General features: G+C 47.5%; 5 protein-coding genes across 5 annotated transcripts; 2 read left to right on the plus strand and 3 right to left on the minus strand.

Moving 5' to 3' along the window:
* Nucleotides 1–931: 931 nt before the first annotated feature.
* LOC110677799 (histone H2A) lies at nucleotides 932–21,442 on the minus strand. Its single transcript, XM_021849325.1, has 2 exons — nucleotides 21,381–21,442; nucleotides 932–1,354 (listed from the first exon to the last, which is right to left on the minus strand). The coding sequence occupies exon 2, from the start codon at nucleotides 1,352–1,354 to the stop codon at nucleotides 980–982; it is 375 nt and encodes a 124-aa protein (XP_021705017.1). The 5' UTR covers nucleotides 21,381–21,442; the 3' UTR covers nucleotides 932–979.
* Nucleotides 5,860–6,388, plus strand: LOC110677802 (histone H2B). Its single transcript, XM_021849328.1, has one exon. The coding sequence runs from the start codon at nucleotides 5,962–5,964 to the stop codon at nucleotides 6,334–6,336; it is 375 nt and encodes a 124-aa protein (XP_021705020.1). The 5' UTR covers nucleotides 5,860–5,961; the 3' UTR covers nucleotides 6,337–6,388.
* LOC110677797 (histone H1-like) lies at nucleotides 7,734–9,204 on the plus strand. The gene has a single exon (XM_021849323.1). The coding sequence runs from the start codon at nucleotides 8,463–8,465 to the stop codon at nucleotides 9,141–9,143; it is 681 nt and encodes a 226-aa protein (XP_021705015.1). The 5' UTR covers nucleotides 7,734–8,462; the 3' UTR covers nucleotides 9,144–9,204.
* Nucleotides 14,652–14,963, minus strand: LOC110678231 (histone H4). The gene has a single exon (XM_021850850.1). It carries the CDS (start codon nucleotides 14,961–14,963, stop codon nucleotides 14,652–14,654), a length of 312 nt encoding a protein of 103 aa, XP_021706542.1.
* On the minus strand, nucleotides 20,958–21,417 carry LOC110677798 (histone H2A). Its single transcript, XM_021849324.1, has one exon. It carries the CDS (start codon nucleotides 21,378–21,380, stop codon nucleotides 21,006–21,008), a length of 375 nt encoding a protein of 124 aa, XP_021705016.1. The 5' UTR covers nucleotides 21,381–21,417; the 3' UTR covers nucleotides 20,958–21,005.
* Nucleotides 21,443–23,146: the final 1,704 nt, after the last annotated feature.

The raw sequence follows: 23,146 nt of genomic DNA on the forward strand, positions 1-23,146 counted from the left end.
CGCTTAAATTCGGTCTGCATTATAGTTGCCATTCTCAACAAAACGGCCCTTTTCAGGGCCACTAGAGCATTCCCTAAAAGAGTTGTGTGAGCAATTTTCCCTTCAGTGTACCTAAAACTGTTTGTTCCCCTGGGGGAACGATTACTTCCTAAAGCCCCTTGACCTTCCTCCTACCACCGAACGATCATACTCTCAACACTGATGAGGGAGGTACGTCAACCAACCGACAACTCGAGTTGTCCCTTCATGCTTCGCTTTGCACACACTTTTGAATGTGCATCTCCAGCGCGGACTTCATTCTCTGGTACCGGCCGTATGTTTCCCCTTCTTCTTATGCTCTTTTCCGGATGCAGAAGCTTTCCCAGCTCGCCTCCCCTTGTTGCTACAAACTAGACAACTCGAACATCCAACATTGAAAGTTTGACCGTATGATTGAAACGTAATCTTTGGCTTGTTTACTTTGAAACACACCCCTATGATAGTTATAATTGATAATTGTGGGGTTTGGAAATTGATTGATTCCTTTAATATTAGGAGCTCCTGATATAGCCTTTCCTCGAATAAATAATACAAGTTTTTTTAAATACTACCTGCTTCATCAACTCTTCTATTGTCAAGCAGTAGATAGTAGAAAATGGGGCAGGAACTGGATGAACAGTTTACCCTCCTCTCTCTTCAGGAACAGCTCACGCAGGGCTGGCTGTTTCAATGTTTTATGTTTCTGTTTCGGCAAATTGAACTCCAAAAATCGAAAGTTCGAGGTATCCCGAACAGAACATTTAAGAAGCCCAAACGTTTCCCCCCGCGGAATCTAGGAATTGATTCAGAAATGGTCATAATATGGCCGATATCTCTTCATCGATCCTCTCTGTGGCTAAATTAGATAAATCTGCAATATTTCAACAACAACTCTCTAGCGGTGGACTGGATATTGTCGTCCTGAAAAGGACGGTTTTTGGTTTGATGCACGCAGTGTAACTTATGCCTTCTTTTCGGTTTTCTTCGGCAGCAAGACAGCCTGAATGTTGGGCAGAACACCACCTTGGGCGATGGTAACACCGGACAGCAGCTTGTTCAATTCTTCGTCGTTGCGGATGGCCAACTGCAGATGACGGGGAATGATTCTGGTCTTCTTGTTGTCACGGGCAGCGTTTCCTGCCAATTCGAGCACTTCAGCGGCCAGATATTCCATAACGGCAGCCAAGTAGACTGGAGCGCCGGCACCGACACGCTCGGCATAGTTGCCCTTCCGGAGCAGACGGTGAATACGACCGACTGGGAACTGCAATCCAGCGCGGTTGGAACGGGACTTTGCCTTTCCCTTAACTTTGCCTCCTTTGCCGCGGCCAGACATTTTGTGGTTGAGTTTGAGTGGACTTGAGAAACAAACGTTCACGAAGCGTTTTTTTTTTTTTTTCACGTTAAATTCATTTTATTTATAATTATTTGATAGTTACAATGCTTCTACATTTCGAGTGTTTTTACCTTGGGGTACTTCATCTCTTCTTCTCTGGTCAATGGTTTACATTTGTTTTTTTCAAATTGATAATAATCCTAATTTTCCAACATGGCTCTTCAGAGCACTGGTATCTTTGAATTTGTTAATTTTAATATTCTACCTAACTACTTTTACTAAATTTAATATTCTAGGGGTTGGGGAATAAGTCCCTGATGGCCGGCTGGCCAGATGCACGGCAGGAAGCTCTGAACCTATTGATGGACTCACCGAAGCGATCACTTAGTGTTTGGACGTCAGCCAGACGGTGGACCTCAGATGTTCGAGTTCTTGATGGAGTGTTCAAGATCATGCGAAGGAACTTGTTTTGTGTTCGCTGAAGCTTGAGATGGTGAGATTTTGCGCAACTCTCCCAGACCGGCATGCCGTACTCAATTACTGGACGGATGATTTGCTTGTAGACAGCAAGCTTATTCTTCAAGGACAGAGTTGATTTCCTGTTTATCAGAGGGTACAAACATCGCAGTAGGACGTTGCATTTTGTAACAGTTTTGTCAATCTGTTGTCTGAAGATAAGCTTGCTGTCTAGTGTCAAGCCAAGATATTCTGCCTCGTCAGACCATTCCGCTACTGACCCATTGAGGATGATTTTACAGTCCTCAGCCGGAACAAGTCTGGGGGATTTTGAATATGGGAATAGGATGACCTGGGTCTTCGCTGCGTTTACACAAATCTTCCAGCTGGTGAGGTAGTTGGTTAGAACATTCAGGCCTCGTTGGAGTTTGGATGTCAACGTTCGGGTAACCCTGCCACTATAGACGACTGACGTGTCGTCGGCGAACAGCGATAAGGTTCCGCCTTCTGGTAGTGGAGGGATATCGGAGGTGAAGAGGTTGAACAGCAGTGGTCCAAGTATGCTTCCCTGTGGAACACCAGCAGGGATTTCTTGAGGTGAAGCGTTGACTCCATTAATTGAGACCTGGAATGTCCTGTTTGTCAGATAGTTCTGGATTATTTTCACCAAGAAGCTGGGAAGATTGTATTGGTGCAACTTGTACACCAGGCCATCATGCCAGACGTTGTCGAATGCTTTTTCAACATCGAGCAACGCCATAGCAGATGATTTGGATAAAGACTTGTTCCGTCTGAGGACGTTAGCTACTCGGGTCAGTTGGTGCACGGTGGATCGTCCGCGTCGGAAACCAAACTGTTCCTCGGGTAAGATGTTATTTTCTTCGGCAGATGATAAAAGCCGACGGTAGATTGATTTTTCAAAGAGTTTTGATAACCCCGAGAGAAGGCTGATGGGACGATAACTTTTTGGAGAGGAAGGATCTTTCCCAGGTTTCCGGATGGGTATAACTTTAGCTGACTTCCACATGGAGGGGAAGTAGCTAAGTCGGAGGCACTGATTGAAAATCAGTGCCAGATGTTGGTAAAACTGTGTACTCAAGTTCTTGAGTTCTAAGTTGAGGATGTTGTCGAAACCTGGGGCCTTCATGTTCTTGGCGGTTTTGATATAGGTCGACAATTCATCAGCTGTGATCTCCAATTCCTCCGAGAAGTCATTGGGGATCAGATGAAGGTTGTTAGCATGCTGAGCAACAGCAGCTTCATGCGGACTTACAAGATTAAGCCCAAGATTATGAGAGCTGATGAAGTGCCGACCTATCTCAGCTGCCTTCTCATCAGGAGTTATCAAACGATCTACATTGCTGTCGTTGCCGAGTGGAGTCAGCGGCGGAATGGGTCTTGGCTTGGTCTTTAGTATTTTGGTTAGTTTCCAGAACGGCTTAGCGCAGTCTGGGAGAGAACGGATCTTATTCGAAAACTCGCTGTTTCTGAGGTCCAACATTCTGGACTGGATGATTTTAGTCATTCGATTAACATCGGTTTTTAACGCAGGCAGACCAGTTCTCTGATACTGCCTGCGCGTAGTGTTTCGAAGCCTGATAAGATTTTTAGTGAGCCCATCTATGGTTAGAGTATTGCTTACCTGCCGTGCTGTTGGAACACACCGTTCCCTTGCCTGGGTGATTGCTTCCTCCATGGATCGCAGCTGCTGGTCGATGTCATCTGCAGACTCGGGACGCACCAGGTAGTTTACGCTGTCGTCAACGCACTGCTTGAATCGATCCCAGTCGACTCGGTGGTAATTGCGTCGGGTGAGTTGGTGCCGGTGGGCCGAGGAGTCAACTTCCGCCACCACCGGGAAGTGGTCCGAGCTGAGTTCCTGGAGCGTAACCGGCTGGGTGATGTTGGTCATATTGGAGATGTACAGGTCCAACGTCGCGTGAGCCCCGGACCGGGTCAACCGGGTGGGACTGTCCGGACTCAGGATGCTGTAGTGGCCTTCTTCCAGATCGTTGCCCCAGATGGTGCCGTTTCGATTCCGCCGAGTGTTGCCCCAAGCTTGATGTTTGGCATTGAGGTCGCCGGCGATAATGTACTGTCCCTGCCGCCGAGTTAGCTTGATGATGTCTCTTCGGAGGGTTTTTGCTGATTCCGCCGTGGCTTGTGCGGGGCAGTATGCCACAATCAGGGTTATGTCGCCGACGGAGGTGGAGATTTCCACTCCAACGGCTTCGATTATCTTGAGCTGGAGACTCGGCAGCAGGCGACAGTTAATGTTTCGACGCACAGCGATGGCAACTCCACCCCCCCTGGAGTTCGTCCGATCTAGTCGAATGATGCGGAAACCCGGAATGAACACACTTACCTCGGGCTTGAGGTTGGTCTCCGTAATAAGCGCCACATCAACCTCCTTTTCCTCAAGGAAGCTGCGCAGCTCGATTATTTTGTTCGGTAGTGAACAAGCATTCCAGTTGACCAGTTTTACCCTAGTAGCCATTTTCAATGACGAAAAGGCCCAGAGTGTAGATCTGGTCGAACCGGGATTTGCAGCTTCGCAGGCGAGCCACAAGATCGCTGAATATCGGTGCGAGTTGCTCCGATGAGTAGAGGGGGGCAGCATCCTCAGGGGGGAGAGGTGTGTTGTCCTGACGACGAAAACCAGGGGGAGGTTGATGCCATTGGTTGATGGGCGGGGCCTGGGAGCACTGGGCCTTGCTTGGGACGGATGCTGCAGCCGCGACCAGTCGTTGTTGTGGTTGAAGCGGTGGAAGCACCGGAATTGATCGCTGAGGCTTCGGGATTTGGGGAAAATGAGCACTGGTTAGCGGCGGAGGTGCCACTGTTTTCCTCGGTTGGTTTTTGGTGGAGGCCCGTTGCCGAATCACCAGGAATTCAGCACGCTTCGGGCAGTTCTTGTCGGTTGCCCGGTGCTTCTCGCCACAATTCGCACATTTGGGTTGGGATTCTTCCATTTGGTCGCAGGCTTCGTTCTGATGGTTTCCACCACACGTCGAGCAACGGGAGGCCATCGAGCAATTTCTGGTACCGTGGCCGAAGCGCAAGCAGTTCATGCATTGCGTTACCTCACGGTGCACTGGTTTGTACTTTTGCCATTCGACCACGGTACTGTTGATGATCTTGATTGCTCGCAGGTCCTTGAGTGTAGTGGAACCGTGCTCCAAGTGGACCAGATAGAGCTGGTCACGGTATTTGCGGGTCCTGTCGTGACGCGCGATCTTGTCCACCTTTACCGGCTTCAGGTCGTGGAATTCCAGTTCCTCAACGAGTTCGTCCACCGCCATGTCGTCGAGTCCACGTAGCAGTACCTTCAAGGGCTTGGTACCAGGCATATCGTGGGTGAAGAACTCCCACTTCCGCTTGGTGAGGAAGTCCTTCGCGTTGTCGAAAGACTCCTTCGACTCGAGCATGAGCTTGACACCCTCACTGCACAGGCGAAACGAGCCACGAAAGTACCCGTTTCTGATGCAGTCGCGAATTGAGGCACGCAGGTTCGGTGGATCTCCCTTCACAAAAATTGGCGGACACTTGCACTTCCGCTCTGGTTCCGTTGCGACGCACTGTTGCTTCGGTTTCCTCTTCTTAACCGCCACCGGGGAATTGCCGGCATCGCCGTCCGTCAACACCGAGTACATGTTGTTCGCGAACTTCTTCGGAGCCACTGTGTCGCTCGTGTTGCCACTCGCGGGACGCTTCTCACTTCCCTTACAACGCATTTCACTGCCACTCGCGGACCGACTCGAAATTACACTCGCGGCTACGCCAGCCGCTGTGTCACCCATCGCGGGACCAGGGGAAAATCTCTCCAACTCTTTTCACACTCTTTACTCGCTATCTCGCTTTTATAAGTATACGCACGTCCGTACTTGTCCGCTATCGGATACTGAATGTGTTCACGAAGCGTACGTAAGCGGTACTGATGGTGATTTCACCGGATGAGGGTATCTTTTATACATGCGTAGCCCTGCGCTGCACTCATACTAGGATGGTGCGAACGAAATGGATGAAGTAGCAAACGAAGCGAAGGGGCGGAACAGCGCTCACCATTCTACGGGTATAAAAGAGAACCGACTGGTTCGGTCGGGCATCAGTTTCAGTTTTCGTTTGGAATCTAAAACAACGTTAGCAGCACGATGGCACCGAAAACCAGCGGAAAGGCCGCGAAGAAATCCGGCAAGGCCCAGAAGAACATTGTCAAGGGCGATAAGAAGAAGAAGAAGCAGCGCAGGAAGGAAAGCTACGCCATCTACATCTACAAGGTGTTGAAGCAAGTTCACCCCGACACTGGCGTTTCGTCGAAAGCCATGAGCATCATGAACAGCTTCGTCAACGACATCTTTGAGCGTATTGCCGCCGAAGCCTCCCGCCTGGCCCACTACAACAAGCGTTCGACGATCACATCCCGCGAAATCCAAACCGCCGTCCGGCTTCTGCTCCCGGGAGAGTTGGCCAAGCACGCCGTTTCGGAAGGCACCAAGGCCGTCACCAAGTACACCAGCTCCAAGTAAATGACGACCGACACTGCGTTCAATCACACCAAACCAAAAGGCCCTTTTCAGGGCCACTATTTCAATCCCGAAAAAGAGTTGATTTTGAAAATCTGACACTAGACTGTTTTATCACACTATTGAACCGACTGAGGTAGTGTCACGGCGGTGACTTCATACGTGACAACACCCCCCTCTCTTATCAGTTTGAATTTATTCAATTCATTTTATTTATTCGATGTTATCAGTTTCAGTATTGATTAATTATAACGATTACAGTTGCAGAGATTTGGATCCCCATTCAGCTGCGTAATAAATAATAGGAACTTAATTGTTAAGCAGTATAGGGAAAAATCTGTTCACAAAAAAACCCTAGATCTAAGTTTTTCCATCCGTTTGAATTTAAAACAAGAAGATCCACTTCGTACGTTCAACATTTCTGCTGATTGCAAAAAAATGTTGTACCTTAACCACACTTCATTCACTAGCAGAACGTTTAAAGTTCAATATTTATGCTGATTGCCATGTTGCACCTTAACAACTTCATTTTTGCTATCGGTTGTGCTGCATGTTAGTAGTTTAGACAATTTTGACATCATAGGACTAGCTAGCTAGGCAGGCATGATGACAAGTTTCGTGGTTCGTTCGTTCTTCTTCTCAACGTATTGGAAAGAAGCTCATTATGTTTTCTAGCGTCCCATTACAAACGATCTCGTAAGAGCATCCCAGCAGTTCAGGCTATCATAATAACGTTTATCGAACAACAGTTGATGCAAATGGTATCGATCGGATAATCTCGATAATGCCATCAATCAGTTCCCATTGATGGGGCCCATTCACATAGTTCATGGGTGGGTGGTGTGTCTTCGAGATGTAACGGGTCAAACGAAATTGGGAAAACATTCTTATACACAATGGGTGGTGGGCGCGTTGCAAATGGTCATTGTTGGCGTTATGAAGTTTGCGAATGATGGTGACATGACACGTTGTGTGGTTGCCATTCGGCTTCCTGGCTCGGGTGTTGCTCAGTACTAGCACGGACAGACACGTTGAACAGCCCCTGAGGGCACTGTACACAAAAATATATCTCGATCGGGGGGAGTGTAGGGTGCAGTTTCTACACCGGGAACACGTGCCGTGGGGCATGTTAGGGACTTCCGAGAACAATTTGTCGCGAATTCAGCGCGACATGTCCGGTACTACTGCCGCCAGAAGAGATTGTATGGAATGTTCATTCGATGCAACTGCAGCTAGCAAAACCGATGCCTATTCGGGCAGATTTCGCACTAGCTCATTTGCAGATTCCACCGCAGGGAGGGTGCTTGCTTTGCTTGCTTGCTTCTTGAAGTAAAACATTCTCAGATAAGCTAGATCCATAGTAGCACGTGCACTGTCCTTTTCCAATGCAGTTGCCGCCGATGGCTGAGGCAATGCCAGCAATTTGCACACATTCGACCAACCAACAGTGCACAGGTGGAAGGTGATTAGTGTTTGGTGACATTGTTTTCCGGACAAAATGGCACAAACTTGTGTGACTGACGTCATAGTCGAGCCCAAGTTTTCGGTATGTTTGATGAAAAACATCAAATTAACATTGTTCAAAGTTTACTAAAACCAAACGCGTAACATCGCTCGTCGGCACTGGGAATGACTTTGTTTGAGGCTCATTAGGGGCCATTAGACACCGGCATACTGGCTATACCCGCATGTCACCGCAAAGAGCAACCATTCATGTTGCCAAATTCACCACCGCCGTGCAGGGTGGTATTGTTTCAATAGTTACTATTGATTGTTTTATCGAGCAAAGCCACACCATATGGCGCACGGGTGCTGTAAAGACATGTCTCAGCGGTGCTTCTCGCGAAACCGGCCCGATGTGGCGATGACGGGCTGCTAGCGAGACTCATGCACTCACCAAACGGACATACTAGACAGGCAAATACTTAGTGCGATTACCGGAAAAATGCGTTTTAAAAAGGTGTTACCAAAAATATGTACAATATTTCGCGAACAGTCATCCAGTGGACGACCATGTCTGCATCCCTAACACAGACGACGAAATCGAACACCGCACTGTTGCCAGAATTTCCGTCATTCATTCGTTTACTATCGCCATCGTGTGAGTGTTACTCTAGCTACCTATCGAGATGTCTGAAGTTGCCACTGAAGCCGCTGCCGCAGCCCCGGCTGCCTCGCCAGCCAAGACCAAGAAGCCAAGGGCCCCCAAGGGACAGGGCAAGCCGAAGAAGCCGTCGACCCACCCCCCAGTCAACGACATGGTTGTTGCTGCCATCAAAACCTTGAAGGAACGCAACGGATCGTCCCTGCAGGCCATCAAGAAGTACATCGCCGCCAACTACAAATGCGATGTCGCCAAGCTTGCCCCATTCCTCAAGAAGGCCTTGAAGAATGGCGTCGAGAAGGGCAAGTTCGTCCAAACCAAGGGCACCGGCGCTTCCGGTTCGTTCAAGCTGAAGGCTGAAGCTAAGAAGGCCGCCAGTGAGAAGAAACCGAAGAAGGCCGGCGAGAAGAAGGCCAAGAAGGCTACCGGAGAGAAGAAGAAGGCCACCAAGAAACCAGCTGGGGAGAAGAAGGCCAAGAAGCCAGCCGGCGAGAAGAAAGCCAAGAAGCCGGCTGCAGCCAAGAAAGCCAAAGCTGCTGGTGCCAAGGCTGCCAAAAAGGCCGGTGGTGTGAAGAAGGCTGCTGCTCCGAAGCAGAAGGCCACCAAACCTTCCAAGACCGCCGCCAAGAAGCCCAAGACCCCAAAACCGAAGAAGGCTGCCCCAGCCAAGAAAGCTGCCGCGAAGAAGACCGCTGCCAAGAAGTAAATTTGGGACAGCAACCGTACTGTTGTAAAACAGTATCTAACATCCAATCAGTCCTTTTCAGGACTACCATCCAAGTTTAGAACAAAGAGTTGCACAGTCAATGATATTCCATTTCCATTTATTTCCAGAGGGAAATAAATCCCCCCGAAAAGTTACGTGCACTTTGCCACTGAATGGCGAATTCTTCCCGAACCCTTTCGCAAATCAATAAAATTGGCCAATCATGCACCCCTTTCTCTGCCAGCAACTGTAAAGCCCGGACAGGTAGGCGAGCACTGGCTGGCACTCACTGTAGCGGTGCATCCGTACCCAAAGCAAACCTCCACTAGAGGAACAGCTTTTGATACACTCGAATGATTCAAGGATTTGAAGAAGTCTATCGACTTAAAGGCTCCCCCAGATCTAAGCGACTTTTTACGGCGACAGCGACAAAAAAACGTCGCGATTTCGCAGCGATTCGCGTCGTGTCAGTCAAGATGGTTCCATAGAAGAGTGCTTGCAGCGACACAACAACGAAATCGTGTCGCTGTCGCCGTAAAAAGTCGCGTAGTTTTGGGGGAGCCTTATTTAAATCGGGTTGAGATTCGTAGCGTTGCCTTGTGAAACCAAAACATGTTTTCGCGGCAACCTGGAATCGAACCAAGGACCTTGCGATCGATAGGCCCGTGCGTTTTTAATACACTCAGGCAAATGGACTATCGAAATACATTGGATGCACTTATGAAAATTCGCCACAATAAATCGGGTTGAAATTCATAGCTTTGCCTTATGAAACCAAACATTGGCAACAAAAAATGTTTCTCGCAGCAACCTGGAATCGAACCAAGGACCTTGCGATCGTTAGGTCTGTGCGTACACCACGCGCCTACCGACGCCTGGATGTGAGTTGATGCTAAAACGAAACATAAAGCGTTCGTATGTCAAAATGCAAAATGTATGCATTTCGATAGTCTAGTTCACAGGTCCGTACGTACCGGACCTACTGGGCAGGCTGAGTATCGACATCCCAAGTAGAGCGGTCAAGTACAGTTTGCTGCTAATAACCAAAGTAATCTTGACAGCTGATCCAGTATGAGCGAACTGCCACTATTTTCCTTGCGGAATAATCAAATTACTCTTGTGGATGTTGCAAATTAAGTTAATTGGCAGTAAAATACTAAGCCCAGGGATTGGCTTCTGAAAATCTCAATCTTTCGGGGCCAATGGGTCGACCTTGCTCAGTATGTTTGATTTTCGTAATCCAATGCTGTTCCACTATTCCAAAGATGAGAGCAAATCAATACAGTGTAACTGATTTTAAGCGTGATTGGCGAATCGAACGCCTCACATCCCCCCATCGCAGTTTGGGTACGAGAGAAAGAGAGTGAGCACCGCCGCCATTTGCTTGCGTGCACCGAGAAAAATTTGCGGCTCGAAAATTTGGCCCTGAGCTCCTGACACTCAAATTGAAACCGGTAAATTACTTCCGCCGCTGTTACTACACGTGGAGCATTTCCGTTGGAGTGAACGCGTCTTCATTATCAAAATTTTTTGTGCTCATTCTTTTGATTTATTTCGCACATGGGATTTTGCGAATGCCTCTTCTTCTTCTCATTTTTCTTGGCCGGCTTCTCACTTTATTTTTTTATGTGACCATTTTGCTCACATGGCTTGTTGGGAAGTTGAACCCAGACACCTTCAGCATGGGTTTGCTTTGTAGCCACCGACTTTACCACTACACTAAGGAAGGCCTTGACTGCTATTTATCAACATTATGCTCTTCAAGTGCGTCTTACTGCCGAGTTTCAGATAATTTGGCCGATGCCAAACTCCAGATGCCAAAATAAATCAGTGTTTCATTAAATTGATGTTTCTCTAAAGTAATTAAATCTAGGGTGAATTAAAAAAAATAAAACAAACCCACACATGTAGCAGCATCTACCTTACCTATTCAATTTGTAATCGATTAGTTAACTAATGAGAGATTAGAAACTCTTAAAATGCTGTTCCCAAGGAAATCTGGATTTATTGTGGTATGAATATTCAACAACTTAGGATTTTTTTTTGTATCCAATATGTTTGAGTGCAAAAACTTTCGGCAAGATTATTTTAGGCTAGTAAACTTTTCTTTCAAACTCTTGAGTCAAAAAGTTAGAGCCAAGCTCAAAAAATCAAACAAACATTGTTTGGTACTACATTGCTAATTATTGAGAAAAGTGAAACCTTTTTAAGAAGTTAGTACCGTAAAATGGGGTGTTAAGGACTCGTGGGGTTTTAAGGGATTGAACTTCTCCATCAAGTTTGAAAAGTCACAAAAACGTCGGAAGTCGATATATCAGTCATCTGAAATGCTTGCTTTGTTCGGAGGATTGTGAGCTGCATTATGTGATCGGGGATATCTATTAATATTAGGTATTGTGGAGTCTAGATATTGAAAACGATTCAAACCATTTTTGAAAGAATTTTATTGGCAAAAAAGATTTAACTACAAAACAATGAAACAATATTAACAAAACTATGTGAGTAACCCAGAACATAAGTATATTTAATTGAGATCACAACGCAGACAAAAGCTTTTGAAAATGTTATCTAGATTTCGCCTTTTAATATTTCTTATGGAAAAAGTTTCTTTTTGAAAGTTAGCGGGGTGTTAGGGGATTATCTTTTCTACTACTTTTTCCAAGTTACAAAACTCGTTCGATTTATGCCGATATATGTTCCATTATACTTTAGGCTTGTTCCGTGAAGTAACACTGCATTGTAAAGGTTAAGGGGACTATTTTGTTTGTTACTGAATATTACTAAAATGTCTAGCCCTGAAAATATGGGATTTTTTTTTTTTTTTTTTTTTTTCTCAGAGGCACCCGAGTTGCGCGAAGAGTGAAACCAAATCTACCTATCGAACTGTCAAACTGTCTACCTATCGAGCAGACCAGCAAAACAAATAGGGGCTATTTTCGAAGACGAAGGAGAACAATCATTCAAAGAAGCAAATGCAAATATATAGGTTATGATCCTGTTGCATTCAAGTATCAAAACCAATTCAAGACAATTTCAATATCGAGTTAGGGAGAGTTAACTGTACCGTCAAGCTACCATTCACCGTGCATTTAAGAAAAATTTGCACTTCAAAAAAATATAAAACTATTCCAAATAATTTGAAGCGTACTAGAATACCACTACGTAGCGGGCAATTATATAATAATTCAGGGAAAAATCTAAAACTAGTGATGCATAACAAAAAATTAGTCAAAAATTATGTTTGAAAATGTCATGTTAAGGTCGCCTCGTACCGTTCTATGTGTCACCATTTACCGTGCGTATAGTTTTCGTCATGATTTGATTTTGTATCTTGAAGAAACGTTGTTAATGGAGCAACTATGTTGCTAGTAGTGTGCGCATTCATTTTTAAGAGTATTCAAATCTTCATTTACAATAAAAACTATACAAAGTTTAAAAATTGGCTAAATTATTATTTTTTAATTAAAATCGTTATAGGAGGTTTGACTGTATTGTCCAAACCATTCCATATTCACTTAAATTCTAAATATGAAGTAGTTTAATGACGACATAACAATAAATCTAATATTATCGCATAATTTCATGCCTTTTACACTATACACGGTAATAGGATCCATATATATTGAAAAGGATCCATTCACCGTGCATTTGGGTTTCGACTGAAACACAATAAAAATTCTAATTTGCATTAAATCTCATTGCTCATACGATGAAATACATCTTACTAATAATATCCACAGTGAAAACTTGTTGAAATTTTGAAAAATTTCATACTCTATCGTTAAAATAAAAAATGTGATTTTTTGGCGTTTCTACTAAGATTGTTGCAATATCTCGTTATCAAACAGAATTCACATGATTTTGTCTACATAAACTAGGTTTTTCAAAATTATTTGTGGCAAAAACTAGTTCGTTTCATCAGTTTTATCTTATTTTGCTGACCAAAGAATGATTTGTGAAAATTGTATGAATATTCTGTAGGAATTTGTATATGTGCACGGTGAATGGAGGCCGCACGGTGACTGGTGACTTAACGGTATATAGGTTATGATCCTGTTGCATTTAAGTCTCAAAAACAATTCAAGACAATTTTACGAAGTATTGACAGTTTCCAGATTAATAACTATGAAAGATTTAGCAGTTAAAAGAAAACGGTTTGCGTTTGCAGGAGTTCCAAGTTCGATAATATTGATGTATTATCTGATTGAGGTTGAGCATAACTTATGAAAATGAATGAAAGCATCAAAGTTATTGATCAAAAAGATTATGTTTTGTTGTTGGCAAAATATGGTTTCATTTGCGAAAGTCAAATTCCTTTACAACCCTGTTTTGCAGTTACGTCAAAAATCACACATTTTCATGATTATCTCAGAAATCTGCCATAGGATCCTCATAATTGTGTTTGGCACGCGACGAGAGAATCCAGTACTGACCCGATTTTGTCAGCCAATTTCAGATTTGTCAAAAAATTGGTATCGTCATGTTTTACCACGTACCCTCTTTAAAAGTCCATGTAACCATGTCGAAATTTGAAAAACGGGAACAAAATAAAATGACCCGATTTGGTCAGCCTAAAATTCATCGAGGGGCTGACAAAATCGGGTCCTTACTGTAGTAGGGCTGTCCTTTGTTTAATTATTGACATACTAGAAGTTGCTTGAAAACACCCCATTTTACGGTAGACATTTCATCATCCACTTTCAATACATTTCAATGAAACTGATTTGTTCAAAGTCATAAATGCTTGTTGTGGTTTGTAGATTCGAAGCTTGGAAATGTTCGTTCAAAACGATTTTCCCGGTGACCTTCTCAAATTCCCGGTTTTTTCCCGTCGGTGGATTCAAATTCCCGTCTCTCACCCGGTTCGGTGATTCGTTTTCCCTTCGTTTCGTTTCGGGTGCGCGAACACAATTCCAGTGCTTGTAAATATTGATTGCAACCGCATCCATTTCTCATAAGGTACAGTGTGGAACATGATGAAATATTTGTTCGTCCATCGCATTGTGGAACCGAGCGAGGCAAACTAAGAAGTTCCTAACGCAATCCTAATGGAATTTGATGAGTGGTAATAGGTAATAGGGAGTGGTACGACGAGCGTTCCGTACCTGACACTGAAGTCCGGAGTTGAGATGCATGCACGTGAGATTGGTATGGAAAGATGCACGCACTGGATTTCACCGGCGTGGCATCATAGCGGTTGTTGTTTTCGAACCGACCGAAGTACAACAAGTAAGTAACAACAGTAGTGCCACCCCGGGAAATGACAGTGCTGACTAGACTAGACTATGTATGTATATATATATATTGGCATTTTATGGTGTCTTCCAATCGGAGACGAGAATTTTCTCCCCAAGCCACGCCACCGCCGGACTGCAAAAGCGTGTAGTGCTTGTCCCATTAGATTACCCTTGCTTTTAGTGTGTGAACATTTGTCGTATCAACTCCTTGATGAGTGTGTTTGGTGGCCCTGAAAAGGGCCGTTTGAAGAGCGAAACTTTGGAATGCGATTTAACCTCCGAAACCGTACAGGGTGCGTCCCTGACGCTTCAGAGCGTAGACAACATCCATAGCGGTAACGGTTTTACGCTTGGCGTGTTCAGTGTAGGTAACGGCATCACGGATGACGTTTTCCAGGAACACCTTCAACACACCACGAGTTTCCTCGTAGATAAGTCCGGAGATACGCTTGACTCCTCCACGACGAGCCAGACGACGGATTGCGGGCTTGGTGATACCCTGGATGTTATCACGCAAAACCTTGCGATGACGCTTGGCGCCTCCTTTTCCGAGTCCTTTGCCTCCCTTGCCACGGCCGGTCATTTTGGATGAATTTGGTTCTGTGTTCGACGACGGTAGTACTGGAACTGATGGCTGCGCCAATTTTTTTCATTTCATTAAATTCATGTTTATTTGCAATTTTTGGTTTACAAGGTAATTGGTTTACATGTCAAGAGGTTGACCGATAGGTCCTTCAGCTTTGGTCTTAAAGTTGGATTTTGATAGATGTTTTTGTTATTTTTGCGGTTTTACCCTAGTTGTTATATTGGCCGTATGGGCTCTGGTGGTTTTTAAAAGAAAATTTGTTATCCTAGCTACTATTTACAAGACTACAATAAAATAAAATTTGATAACCTAGGGGGGAACGAGGTCCCGGATGACCTGCTGGTCCGATTGGTGGCAACGAGCCCTAAATCTACCGATCGAGTCACCAAAGCGCTCCTCTAATGTTTTGATCTCGGCCAGACGGTGAACCTCGGTTGTCCTCGTTCTCGGAGGGCTGTTGAGGATCATCCGGAGGAACTTATTCTGGGTCCTCTGGAGCCTCAGATGGTGGGTTTTTGCGCAACTCTCCCAGATTGGAACGCCATATTCAATTACTGGAAGAATGACCTGTTTGTAAACAGCAAGCTTATTCTTCAGAGACAGAGTTGACTTCCGGTTGATCAGGGGGTACAATGCTTTGAGCAAGATGTTGCTTTTGGTGACCGTTTTGTCAACCTGCTGTCTGAAGAGAAGCTTGCTGTCTAACGTTAGCCCAAGGTAGTCGGCTGCATCAGACCATTCCACCGTTGATCCACCGAGGGTGATTTTACAATCCTCAGCCGGAACAAGTCTGGGGGATTTGGAATAGGGGAAGAGGATGACCTGGGTCTTCGCTGCGTTGATACAGATCTTCCAGCTGTTCAAATAATCTGACAAGACGTTCAGGCCTCTCTGGAGTCGAGATGTTAGTGCTCTCGTGAATCTGCCGCTGTAGACGACTGATGTGTCGTCAGCGAACAGTGACAGTGAGCCGCCTTCAGGGAGCTGAGGCATGTCCGAGGTGAACAGGTTGTATAGTAGGGGACCTAAAATACTGCCCTGTGGAACACCTGCGGGGATGTTGTGGGGGTCTGAGTTGACTCCATTGAGGGAAACCCTGAACGTCCTGTTAAACAGATAGTTTTTGATGATTTTCACCAAATAGGTGGGAAGATTGTATCGGTGCAGCTTGTACACCAGGCCGTCGTGCCAGACGTTGTCGAATGCTTTTTCAACATCGAGCAACGCCATGGCGGAGGATTTGGCAAGGGACTTGTTCCGCCTGAGGATGTTGGTTACTCGAGTCAGTTGGTGCACGGTTGAACGACCGCGTCGAAAGCCAAACTGTTCCTCGAGCAAGATGTTGTTTTGATCGGCTGCCGAAAGCAGCCGTCTGTTGATCGCTTTTTCAAAAAGCTTTGATAACCCTGAGAGAAGGCTGATGGGTCGATAGCTTTTGGGGGAGGAAGGATCCTTCCCAGGTTTCTTAATGGGGATGACTTTTGCTGACTTCCACGACGAGGGGAAGTAGCTAAGTCGGAGGCACTGATTGAAAATCAGTGCCAGATGTTGGTAGAACTGGAGACTCAATTGCTTGAGCTCCAAGTTCAGGATGTTGTCGAAACCTGGGGCCTTCATGTTTTTGGATGTTTTGAGATAGGCCAGCAACTCGTCGGCAGTGATCTCCAACTCCTCCGAGAAGTCGTTGGGAGATTGGTGTAGGTTAGCTGCGTGTTCGGAAACAGCAGCTTCGTGTGGGCTAGGAATGTCTAGCCCTAGATTGTGGGAGCTGACGAAATGCCGACCTATCTCAGCAGCCTTCTCCGCAGGGGTTATCAAGCGATCCTTAGAGTCGGTGTTGTCTAATGGGATCAACGGTGGAATAGGTCTGGGTTTGGATTTTAAAAGTTTGGTCATCTTCCAGAATGGCCTAGCACAATCTGGGAGAGAGCGGATCTTGTTGGAAAAATCATCGTTCCTGAGGTCCACCATTCTGGCCTTGATTATTTTGGATATGCGATTGACTTCGCTTTTCAACGCAGGCAGACCAGAGCGTTGGTACTGCCTGCGTTTGGTGTTCCTTAAACGAATGAGATCTTTGGTAACACGATCGATAAAAAGGGGGTTGCTCACCTGACCAGATGCTGGTACATGCTGTTCTCGGGCCACGGAGATGGCCTCTTCGACGCTCTGCAGGTGCCGGTCGATGTCTTCAGCGGACGCCAGGGGAGCCTCGTACTGGATGTTAGCGTCGACACACCGCTGGAATTGGCCCCAGTCGACACGATGGTAGTTGCGCCGGGTGACCCGATGCCGGTTGACCAGGGAACCAACTTCTGCCACCACCGGGTAGTGGTCCGAGCTCAGGTCCTGGTGAACGACCGGTTGGGAGATGTTGTCGGCCATGTTGGTCAGGAAGACATCAATGGTCGCATGGGCCCCGGACCGGCTCAGGCGGGTGGGTGAATCCGGGCTCAGGATGGTGTAGTGGCCTTCCTCCAGGTCCTGTTGTAGGATGAGGCCGTTCCTATTTCGCCGGGGGTTTCCCCAGGTCTCGTGCCTTGCGTTCAGATCGCCAGCCAGGATGAACTGCCCCTGCCGCCGTGTCAGTTTGACGAGGTCTTGCTTTAAGGCCGCCGATGTTCCGTCGTTGATGTTGGTTTGCTTCGGGCAGTACGCCGCGATGATCGTGATTGGGCCGATGGAGGTTTCCACCCGAACACCTACGGCCTCGATGATTTGGAGTTGAAAGCTCGGCAGCAGGGTGCAGTTGACGTTCCTCCGCAGAGCAACCGCAACGCCTCCACCTTCGGATCCGCACCGGTCAAGCCGCACGAGCCGGAAGTCGGGGATGAAGATGTTAACTTCCGGCTTGAGGTGCGTCTCCGTTATCACGGCTATGTCGATGCCTTCCTGGTCCAGGAAGGCGGACAACTCTCGATTTTTGCTCCGGAGGGAGCAAGCGTTCCAGTTGAGGATCTTGGTGGTGGCCTCACGGGCCATATTTGGATAAGAACGCAAATACCACCGAGTTGGCGGCGTCGATCTGTTCCGACTTGGAACGGCAGGCTCGTAGCCGTTGGAAAAGGTTCCTTGTGTATTCCAACATTTGCTCCGGCGTGTACAGGGAGCCGTCGTCGTCGGAGGGAGGAGGAGTGCCGGAAGCACTGGGTCCAGGATTCCCCCATCCAGGAGGGGGCGCATTCCGGACCGATGGAGCAGCGGCGGCGGCCGCGAGGCGTTGCTGAACGGAGGGGGCCGACTGGCGGGATGCCTGCCGGTGGGTTGGTTGAAGCGGTGGCAGATTGGGCACTTGGTAGCGGGGCGTCGGGAAGTGCTCCTCAGTCAGCGGTGGGGGTGGTTGGCGCTGGCGTTGCCGTCCCAGCTTCTTGGCGGACGCTTGCTGGCGGATTGCCAGAAACTCCGCACGTTTGGGGCAGTTGCGGCTGCTGCCCTCGTGGTTTGCACCGCAGTTGGCGCACTTCGATTCGGTGCCCTCCATCGGCTGGCAGGTCGAAGTGGCGTGCGCACCGGCACATTTGCCACAGCGGGGCTTCATATGGCAATTCCTGGTCCCGTGGCCGAACGCGAGGCAGTTGCCACACTGCGTCACGTCTCGTTTTTTCGGGCGGTAGCGCTCCCATTCCACCACGATGTGGAAGAGCGCTCTCACTCTTGTCAGGCCCGCCATGGTGGTAGACCCCTTCTCCAAATGGGCCAGGTAGAGCTGGTCCCGGTGTCGTCCTCCTTGTGCTCGCCGGATGGGGAACACACTCGTCGCCTTGAGTCCAGCCGCCTTCATTTCATCGATGATGGCCTTCGGGGTGAACTCCGGCAGCCCTCGGACGAGTACTTTGAACGGCTTGCTACCGGGGGCATCGTGGGTGTAGAATTCCACCCCTTTTGCCTTCAGCAGCTTGCCGGCCTTGTCGTAATCGGCGCCGGAGGCGCACATGATCTTAGTGCCGGTATGGCACAGCTTGAACAGTGGCCGGATGTTGTTGGCCGCTAGCTCGGATCGCAGCGCCGAGAGGTCCTTCGACGCCGTGAAGAGGGGGGGAACCTTCGCGCCCGGGGGGGCTTGGTCCACAGGCAGGGAGGCAAACTTGTTATTTGCCAGCAACCTGCTGTATGCCGCCGGGTTGGCATCTTCATTCCTGGCTCGTTTTGGCGCGCTGGTCTGCCCGCTGTCGGCCAGCGGGGCGGGGGTCGAGGCGGAGTCCGCCTTTTGCTTCCGATTGCGACCCATCGCTATGGGCCGCGGTTGCTCTGCTTCGACTAGCAGAGATGCTTTCTGGCTAGCCACCCCTAGGAGGTAGGTTAGCGCCGGAGAGCAGTCGCGGGAGCGGGAAATCGCGAAAAAAGAGTGCACTTCGCACACGCACGGAAGAGAATTCGAACTTGTCTCGCAACTCAAAAAGACACGCAACCGTTCACAACGGCAGTTCGATTCGGAATGATGGCTGCGCCAAACACTAGCGGCCACTTTTATACCCACTCGAGGGTTGAGTTCTTCTTTCCTCTCTTGCTTTTTCTATTCTTCCGTGGCTTCCGATTGGTTGCCTGCATCGATATGAGCATATAAAAGAGGACTGCCTGGTTTTTTGACCCTCATTCTGTCGCTGCGTTTCAACTGATCCGTTTGGATTGAAAGCAAATTAATCATCATCTAACACAATGGCCCGTACCAAGCAGACTGCTCGTAAGTCTACTGGAGGAAAAGCTCCTCGCAAGCAGCTGGCTACCAAAGCCGCTCGCAAGAGCGCCCCAGCCACCGGAGGTGTCAAGAAGCCTCACCGTTATCGGCCAGGAACCGTTGCTCTGCGTGAAATCCGTCGCTACCAAAAGTCGACTGAGCTGCTGATCCGCAAGCTGCCATTCCAGCGTCTGGTTCGTGAGATCGCCCAGGACTTCAAGACCGATCTGCGCTTCCAGAGCTCGGCTGTCATGGCCCTGCAGGAAGCGAGCGAGGCCTATCTGGTCGGTCTTTTCGAAGATACCAACCTTTGCGCCATCCACGCCAAGCGTGTCACCATTATGCCCAAGGACATCCAGCTGGCTCGCCGTATCCGTGGAGAACGCGCTTAAATTCGGTCTGCATTATAGTTGCCATTCTCAACAAAACGGCCCTTTTCAGGGCCACTAGAGCATTCCCTAAAAGAGTTGTGTGAGCAATTTTCCCTTCAGTGTACCTAAAACTGTTTGTTCCCCTGGGGGAACGATTACTTCCTAAAGCCCCTTGACCTTCCTCCTACCACCGAACGATCATACTCTCAACACTGATGAGGGAGGTACGTCAACCAACCGACAACTCGAGTTGTCCCTTCATGCTTCGCTTTGCACACACTTTTGAATGTGCATCTCCAGCGCGGACTTCATTCTCTGGTACCGGCCGTATGTTTCCCCTTCTTCTTATGCTCTTTTCCGGATGCAGAAGCTTTCCCAGCTCGCCTCCCCTTGTTGCTACAAACTAGACAACTCGAACATCCAACATTGAAAGTTTGACCGTATGATTGAAACGTAATCTTTGGCTTGTTTACTTTGAAACACACCCCTATGATAGTTATAATTGATAATTGTGGGGTTTGGAAATTGATTGATTCCTTTAATATTAGGAGCTCCTGATATAGCCTTTCCTCGAATAAATAATATAAGTTTTTTTAAATACTACCTGCTTCATCAACTCTTCTATTGTCAAGCAGTAGATAGTAGAAAATGGGGCAGGAACTGGATGAACAGTTTACCCTCCTCTCTCTTCAGGAACAGCTCACGCAGGGCTGGCTGTTTCAATGTTTTATGTTTCTGTTTCGGCAAATTGAACTCCAAAAATCGAAAGTTCGAGGTATCCCGAACAGAACATTTAAGAAGCCCAAACGTTTCCCCCCGCGGAATCTAGGAATTGATTCAGAAATGGTCATAATATGGCCGATATCTCTTCATCGATCCTCTCTGTGGCTAAATTAGATAAATCTGCAATATTTCAACAACAACTCTCTAGCGGTGGACTGGATATTGTCGTCCTGAAAAGGACGGTTTTTGGTTTGATGCACGCAGTGTAACTTATGCCTTCTTTTCGGTTTTCTTCGGCAGCAAGACAGCCTGAATGTTGGGCAGAACACCACCTTGGGCGATGGTAACACCGGACAGCAGCTTGTTCAATTCTTCGTCGTTGCGGATGGCCAACTGCAGATGACGGGGAATGATTCTGGTCTTCTTGTTGTCACGGGCAGCGTTTCCTGCCAATTCGAGCACTTCAGCGGCCAGATATTCCATAACGGCAGCCAAGTAGACTGGAGCGCCGGCACCGACACGCTCGGCATAGTTGCCCTTCCGGAGCAGACGGTGAATACGACCGACTGGGAACTGCAATCCAGCGCGGTTGGAACGGGACTTTGCCTTTCCCTTAACTTTGCCTCCTTTGCCGCGGCCAGACATTTTGTGGTTGAGTTTGAGTGGACTTGAGAAACAAACGTTCACGAAGCGTACGTAAGCGGTACTGATGGTGATTTCACATTAAATTTTTCATCATTAAATTCATTTTATTTTCATTTTGGATTTTTGTACAAAATTATTTTACATGTTAAGGGTTTGACCCCGAAGGGGTCCTTCAACTTTGTTTGTAATGGTTTTTGTTTGGCTGGTTTGATTTTGTGGTGTTACCCTGGTTTTTCTTGGCCTTATGGGCTCTGGTAGTTTTTTTTTTTTATAAAAAGAAAATTTGATAACCTAACTAACTATTTACACTACAAAAAATTTGATAACCTAAGGGGGAACGAGGTCCCGGATGACCTGCTGGCCAGATTGGTGGCAACGAGCCCTGAATTTTTCAATCGAGTCACCAAAGCGCTCCTCTAAAGTTTTGATCTCGGCCAGACGGTGGACCTCGGTTGTCCTCGTTCTCGGAGGACTGTTGAGGATCATCCGGAGGAACTTATTTTGGGTCCTCTGGAGCCTCAGATGGTGGGTTTTAGCGCAACTCTCCCAGATTGGTACGCCATATTCAATTACTGGAAGAATGACCTGTTTGTAAACAGCAAGCTTGTTCCTCAAAGACAGAGTTGACTTCCGGTTGATGAGTGGATAAAGTGCTTTTAGCAAGATGTTGCTTTTGATGACCGTTTTGTCAACCTGCTGTCTGAAGAGGAGCTTGCTGTCTAACGTTAGCCCAAGGTAGTCGGCTGCATCAGACCATTCCACCGTTGATCCACCGAGGGTGATTTTACAATCCTCAGCCGGAACAAGTCTGGGGGATTTGGAATAGGGGAAGAGGATGACCTGGGTCTTCGCTGCGTTGATACAGATCTTCCAGCTGTTCAAATAATCTGACAAGACGTTCAGGCCTCTCTGGAGTCGAGATGTTAGTGCTCTCGTGAATCTGCCGCTGTAGACGACTGATGTGTCGTCAGCGAACAGTGACAGAGAGCCGCCTTCAGGGAGCTGAGGCATGTCCGAGGTGAACAGGTTGTATAGTAGGGGACCTAAAATACTGCCCTGTGGAACACCTGCGGGGATGTTGTGAGGGTCTGAGTTGACTCCATTAAGGGAAACCCTGAACGTCCTGTTAAACAGATAGTTTTTGATGATTTTCACCAAATAGGTGGGAAGATTGTATCGGTGCAGCTTGTACACCAGGCCGTCGTGCCAGACGTTGTCGAATGCTTTTTCAACATCGAGCAACGCCATGGCGGAGGATTTGGCAAGGGACTTGTTCCGCCTGAGGATGTTGGTTACTCGAGTCAGTTGGTGCACGGTTGAACGACCGCGTCGAAAGCCAAACTGTTCCTCGAGCAAGATGTTGTTTTGATCGGCTGCCGAAAGCAGCCGTCTGTTGATCGCTTTTTCAAAAAGCTTTGATAACCCTGAGAGAAGGCTGATGGGTCGATAGCTTTTGGGGGAGGAAGGATCCTTCCCAGGTTTCTTAATGGGGATGACTTTTGCTGACTTCCACGACGAGGGGAAGTAGCTAAGTCGAAGGCACTGGTTGAAAATCAGTGCCAGATGTTGGTAGAACTGGAGACTCAATTGCTTGAGCTCCAAGTTCAGGATGTTGTCGAAACCTGGGGCCTTCATGTTTTTGGATGTTTTGAGATAGGCCAGCAACTCGTCAGCAGTGATCTCCAACTCCTCCGAGAAGTCGTTGGGAGATTGGTGTAGGTTAGCTGCGTGTTCGGAAACAGCAGCTTCGTGTGGGCTAGGAATGT

This window comes from Aedes aegypti, chromosome 3 (genome assembly GCF_002204515.2).
Source record: "Aedes aegypti strain LVP_AGWG chromosome 3, AaegL5.0 Primary Assembly, whole genome shotgun sequence".
NCBI lineage: Eukaryota > Metazoa > Arthropoda > Insecta > Diptera > Culicidae > Aedes > Aedes aegypti.